Genomic DNA, 5208 nt, shown 5'->3' on the forward strand with positions numbered 1-5208 from the left:
GACGCACTGAGGTGGCCACTGATGGGTGCCGTCCCTCCGTCCCCAGAACATGTGCCTGCTGGAGAACGAGCTGGAGAGCCAGCTGGGCGAGTTCCACGTCCGCATGAAAGGTACCGTGTCCTCCTCTGTGCCCAGCCCTGCTGCCCGCTGCCCGCTGACCCTCCTCTGCCTTCCCTTGCAGGACTGGCAGGGTTTGCCCGGCTCTGTGCTGGTGACCAGTACGAGGTTGGTGGGACTCGGCGGGTTGGGGTCTGCTCTTCTCCTGCCCTCTGGGCCTTGGGGTGCCTGCGGGGTGTGGGCGCGTTGCGGGGTGGTGGTGATGGGTGGTTGCGGGTCTCTGGGGGTGCAGGGAGAGCACCCACCACCCCAGCACTGTGTCTCCCACCCTCCTGCACCCCCAGATCTTCATGAAGTACGGGCGGCAGCGGTGGAAGCTGCGCGGGCGCATCGAGGTGAACAGCAAGCAGGTGTGGGACAGCGAGGAGATGGTCTTCTTGCCCCTCGTCACCGAGTTCCTCTCCATCAAGGTACAGTGCAGAAGGGAGGGGGGTGGCTGGGGGGCAGCACCTCACCTGAACCTCACCCTCGCTGGGCTGGGAGGAGGCTGGCTGGTGGTGGGGGCATCCTGGCAGCAGAGGGGATGTCCATGGCCTGGTGGCACACAGCAGGGGTGCACACAGCACCTGTGGAGTCTGGGGCTCCTTCTCATCATCTCCTCCCTCTCCTTGTCTAGGTGACGGAGCTAAAGAGCCTGGCCAACCATGTGGTGGTGGGCAACGTGTCCTGCGAGACCAAGGACCTTTTTGCAGCTCTGCCCCAGGTGGTGGCTGTGGATATCAATGACTTGGGCACCCTCAAACTCAGCCTGGAGGTGACCTGGAAGTGAGTATCTCAGCAGGCATTGCTGGCACAACACAGCAAGGCTGGGGATGCCCAGTGTGGCACGGCAAGACCTGGCCTGCCCCGGGCTTCCTCCTGTCCCAAAACTGGGCCCCAATTATGGACAAGAAAATTGTGCCCAATTTGATGGGTTCCCCAGCTGGCACACACCCCTCACCTCCCTGCTCTCCCCACAAGCCCCTTCGACAAGGATGACCAGCCCTCAGCAGCCAGCACGGTCAACAAGGCCTCCACGGTGAACAAGAGGTTCTCCACCTACAACCAGAGCCCACCTGACACCCCATCCCTGCGGGAACAGGCGTTCTATGTAAGTGTGGCACCGGGCAGGGCTGCTCGGGTGGAGGGCTCTGCTGCAGGGACATGCCCAGGCCACGTCCCAGCGGGTGGCACAGCTCAGGCAAGGGTGGGCAGCTCCTCCCCATCCATCCAGTGGTGGCTGCCCAGGACAGGTCCCGGCTCCTCCCGCGCTCACAGCTCCTCTTCTCTCTGCCCAAGAACCCGGGGCGGGTGGCTGAGCAGCGTGGCTGGTCCCTGGTGGACATCTTTCGGGAGACGCTCTGCGAGAAGCTGTCTCAGAGCTGCTCCTGCAGCGACGTCTCCTCGGCTGAGCTCAGGAGGTGGCCTCAGCAGGGCCGCGTAAGTGCCAGGGCTGGAGCTGGCCAGGAGCTTAGTCCAGCCAGGTGGCCATCCCGCAGTAGCTGTAGCTGCTCCTTGTCTCCTGCCCCCTCACCCTCGCTGATGCCCAGAGACCTGAGCCTGCCAGGCTGGCCCTGGAGAGACTGTCCCCAAGCTGGGTCAGCCTGGGCTGCATGGGCCAGCCCTGCTCCTGCCCCTGTGTGAGAGCTGGGCACTAGTGAGTAGAAGGCTTGTCCATGTCCCTGCAGTGGTGGTGGTGTGCTGATCCTTGGCACTGGTGTGGTGCTGGAGTGGTGGTGCTGGAGTGGTGGTGTGATGGTGCTGGAGTGGTGCTGCCACGATGCTAACATGGCATTCAGTGATGGTGGACCTCTGGTGTGTTGGCTGGTACTGCCAGCCATGAGCTGGTGCCAGGGCTGCCACCAATCTTGCAGCCATGGTGGGTCATGTGTCACACCCCATCATGGCCATGCCAGGGAGCTGCTGGCACCCCGGGGTGTGTGTGGCTGGGCATGGGGAGCTGGACCCCTCTGGCACGGTGTGGGGTGCAGGGCTGGCAGAGGCAGCCGTGGGCTGCCATCAGGCCCGTGGGGCAGCCTGCTGGGCAACCAGCCATGGTGTCCTCCAGCTCAGCCAGGCCCTGCCCACGGTTGAAGGGATGGCAGGTGGGGGAGCAGGGTCTCGTGTGACACCATGTCCCCCCTCCCCAGAACATGCTGCGGCGCCAGGAGGAGCTGGAGAACGGCATGGCCTGGTCCATCTCTTCTGAGTCCTCGGACGACTCCTCCAGCCCCCAGCTGTCTGGCAGTGCCCGCCACGCTGCCCACAAGCCCATCGTGCAGCCCGAGCTCCAGGCCTCTGCCCCCGCCATCGAGATCTCCTTCTCCCAGCAGCCAGAGGAGGCTGGGGCTGCTCCCGGGGCCGGTGGCAGCAGCAGCAGCAGCAGCAGCAACATCCCCACCTCCGGGAGCCAGCCCGAGGAACCGGGCAGCCATAGGAAGGATGCGGTGGCCAACGGGCACGTGCCCTACTCCCGGACTCTGAGCCACATCAGCGAGGCCAGCGTGGATGCCACGATGGAGGCCAAGGTGGCCGAGAGCCCCTGGGAACCTGCGCCCTGCCTGGAGGACACGGGGACAGTCCAGCGGGACCAGGACGCCTTGCCCGGTGCCTCGGTGGTGGCCACAGGGCTGGCAGGGCAGGACCAGGGAGCTGAGGCCAAGCCCCGTGCCACCGTGGCCTGGGCCACCTCCACCTGCCAGGAGGACACTGGTGGGGCAGAGCTGGAGCAGAGCCGGGCTCCAGCACAGGCTGGGCACGGCACCGGGGCTCCCGCGGCGCCGGCACAAGCCCCCGTGGAGGAGGGACCCATCCCAACCCCACCGCTGCCCGGTGGTGTCCCTGCGGTGCCGCGGGGGAAGGTGGTGGATTCGGGTCTGGAGGAGGCCATCAGCCTTCTGGGCTCGGCCCTGGATGACTATCGGGGGCAGTTCCCTGAGCTGCAGCCCCTGGAACGGGAGCTCAAGCACCTGGAGGAGATATTGCTGGTGAGGGGCTGGCAGCAGTGCCCAGGGGTGAGGGGGACGGGGCTGGTCCTGCTGGTGGAGCCCAGAGATGATGGAGATGATGGGGCCATCCCTGCTGGTGGAGCCCAGGGATGATGGGGATGGGGGGAGCCCCGCTGGTGGAGCTCAGGGATGATGGAGATGATGGGGCCATCCCTGGTGGTGGGTCGCTGATGGTGGAGCCCAGCGATGATGGGGATGGGGCCATCCCTGATGGTAGAGCTCAGGGATGATGGAGATGATGGGGCCATCCCTGATGGTGGAGCCCAGGGATGATGGGGATGGGGCCATCCCTGATGGTAGAGCTCAGGGATGATGGAGATGATGGGGCCATCCCTGATGGTGGAGCCCAGGGATGATGGGGTGGGGCCAGCCCTGATGGTGGAGCCCAGGGATGATGGAGATGATGGGGCCATCCCTGATGGTAGAGCCCAGGGAGTATGGAGATGATGGGATTGAAGCCACCTCTGCTGGCAGTGCCCAGGGATGCAGGTGGCAGGGTGACCCAGGGTCCCAGCCTGCCATGCTTCCCTCTGCAGCAGAAGCAGGGCATCTTCCTCAGCCGGGCCTCCAGCATCAGCCTGACGGTGGAGCACGCCCTGGAGAGCTTCAGCTTCCTCAACACCTCTGACATGGAGGACTCAGAGGGCTCCGAGGAGGAGCCCCTCCACGACGAGAGGTGCACAGTGAGGCTGAAGGGATGGGGCCTGGGGCAGCTGTGATGGGGGTGCCCGTGCTCATTACGAGTGGCCGAGCACAGCTCAGGGCGGGAGCAGCTGGAGGAACACCAAGGATTGGTCTCTTCTCCTAAGTAGCTAGTGATAGAACAAGAGGAAATGGGCTCAAGTTGCTCCAGGGGACGTTTAGATTGGAGATGAGAAGAAACTTCTTCCCTGAAAGGGTCACTAAGCCCTGGCCCAGGCTGCCCAGGGAGGTGGTGGAGTCCCCATCCCTGGAGAGGTTTCAGAGCTGTGTAGATGTGGTCCTGAGGGACATGGGTTGGCACTGGGCTTGGTAGGGTTGGGTTAACGGTTGGTAGAATTAGGTTGTGGTTGGACTTGATGATCTTAAAGGTCTTTTCCAACCAGAATTATTCTGTGATCTGGCCTTTCTGGTAGCACAACGATGCTGCAGCATCTTCCCGTGGGGGCTGGGCTGGGAGGCAGCCCCTGCTTCTTCCCCCAGCGACACTGTAGGTCCTACAGAAACCCTGCCCAGCGTTGGCCCGCAGGTAGGGAAGGGTTGGGTCCTGGTTTCCTGCTCTGACATGCTGCCTCACTCTGTCCCTGGCTTGCAGGAGGGCGGGCAGAGCCCGGCGTGGCAGCAGGGCCCCCAGTGCTGCTGAGGTGATGGCAGATGACACCGGCATGTGCAGCGGCTCCGAGGCCAGCACTGACCCCATGAGCACTGGCAACGAGTTCCTGGATAAGGCCCTGGTGCTTCACCTCCACACCTGCAACCACCTGCTGCTGGTGAGGACAGGGCACAGGGACAAGCGTCCTGGTTGGGGGGGTGGAAAGCCCTGGGGTGGGCTGTGGGACCCCCTCCAGGGGTGTCTCACCGCAGCGTGGTGGCCGTGGCGCGGGCGCTGAGCTGCATCCCTGATGTCCCTGCTTTGGTGGTGCCTTGCAGAAGCTGGGCACCTTCGGTCCCCTGCGGTGCCAGGAGATGTACGCCTTGGACAGGCTGCTGCGGGAGGCCCAGGTGCTGGAGATCGTCTGCCAGCTGACTGAGGAGCGAGCAGGAGCAGCTGGATCTGCTGCTGAAGGTACAGACGCGTGGCCACGGGGACCCTCAGTGCCACCCTGGGGTCTGCGCGGGGCCGTCCCCGCTGGCTGGCACGGCCTGGGTGACACCTGCTGGCACTTGTCTCCACAGTGGTGCAGTTCTCCATGCAGAAGGAGGGAGTGCTGCCCCTCTGGGAGCGCTGCGTGGAGGCGCCCAACCTCTACACCTGCCCCGTGGAGCGGTTCCTGCAGGTGCTCAGCACCCAGCACGCGGCGCCCATCAGCGAGCGGCACCCTGGGCTGGCTGACACCGGTGAGTGGGTACCCAGAGCTGCTCACCCCAGGCCCGCTCCACGGCTGCGAGTGGGGGCACGGGGCTG

The 5208-nt window shown here is 64.8% G+C and overlaps 1 protein-coding gene across 1 annotated transcript in view; it reads left to right on the forward strand.

The window, feature by feature from the left end:
* Positions 1 to 5208, forward strand: part of FAM65A (family with sequence similarity 65, member A) — a 28833-nt gene that overhangs the window by 4456 nt on the left and 19169 nt on the right. The window contains exons 6-15 of the mRNA XM_010007852.1: positions 47 to 110; positions 182 to 225; positions 402 to 527; positions 734 to 882; positions 1078 to 1207; positions 2247 to 3083; positions 3641 to 3780; positions 4399 to 4573; positions 4734 to 4869; positions 4980 to 5149. Of these exons, the coding sequence (XP_010006154.1) occupies positions 47 to 110; positions 182 to 225; positions 402 to 527; positions 734 to 882; positions 1078 to 1207; positions 2247 to 3083; positions 3641 to 3780; positions 4399 to 4573; positions 4734 to 4869; positions 4980 to 5149 (1971 nt within the window). The remainder of the gene's footprint in view (positions 1 to 46; positions 111 to 181; positions 226 to 401; positions 528 to 733; positions 883 to 1077; positions 1208 to 2246; positions 3084 to 3640; positions 3781 to 4398; positions 4574 to 4733; positions 4870 to 4979; positions 5150 to 5208) is intronic.

The sequence above is a fragment of the Chaetura pelagica genome, unplaced genomic scaffold (genome assembly GCF_000747805.2).
Source record: "Chaetura pelagica isolate M959 unplaced genomic scaffold, ChaPel_1.0 scaffold911, whole genome shotgun sequence".
NCBI lineage: Eukaryota > Metazoa > Chordata > Aves > Apodiformes > Apodidae > Chaetura > Chaetura pelagica.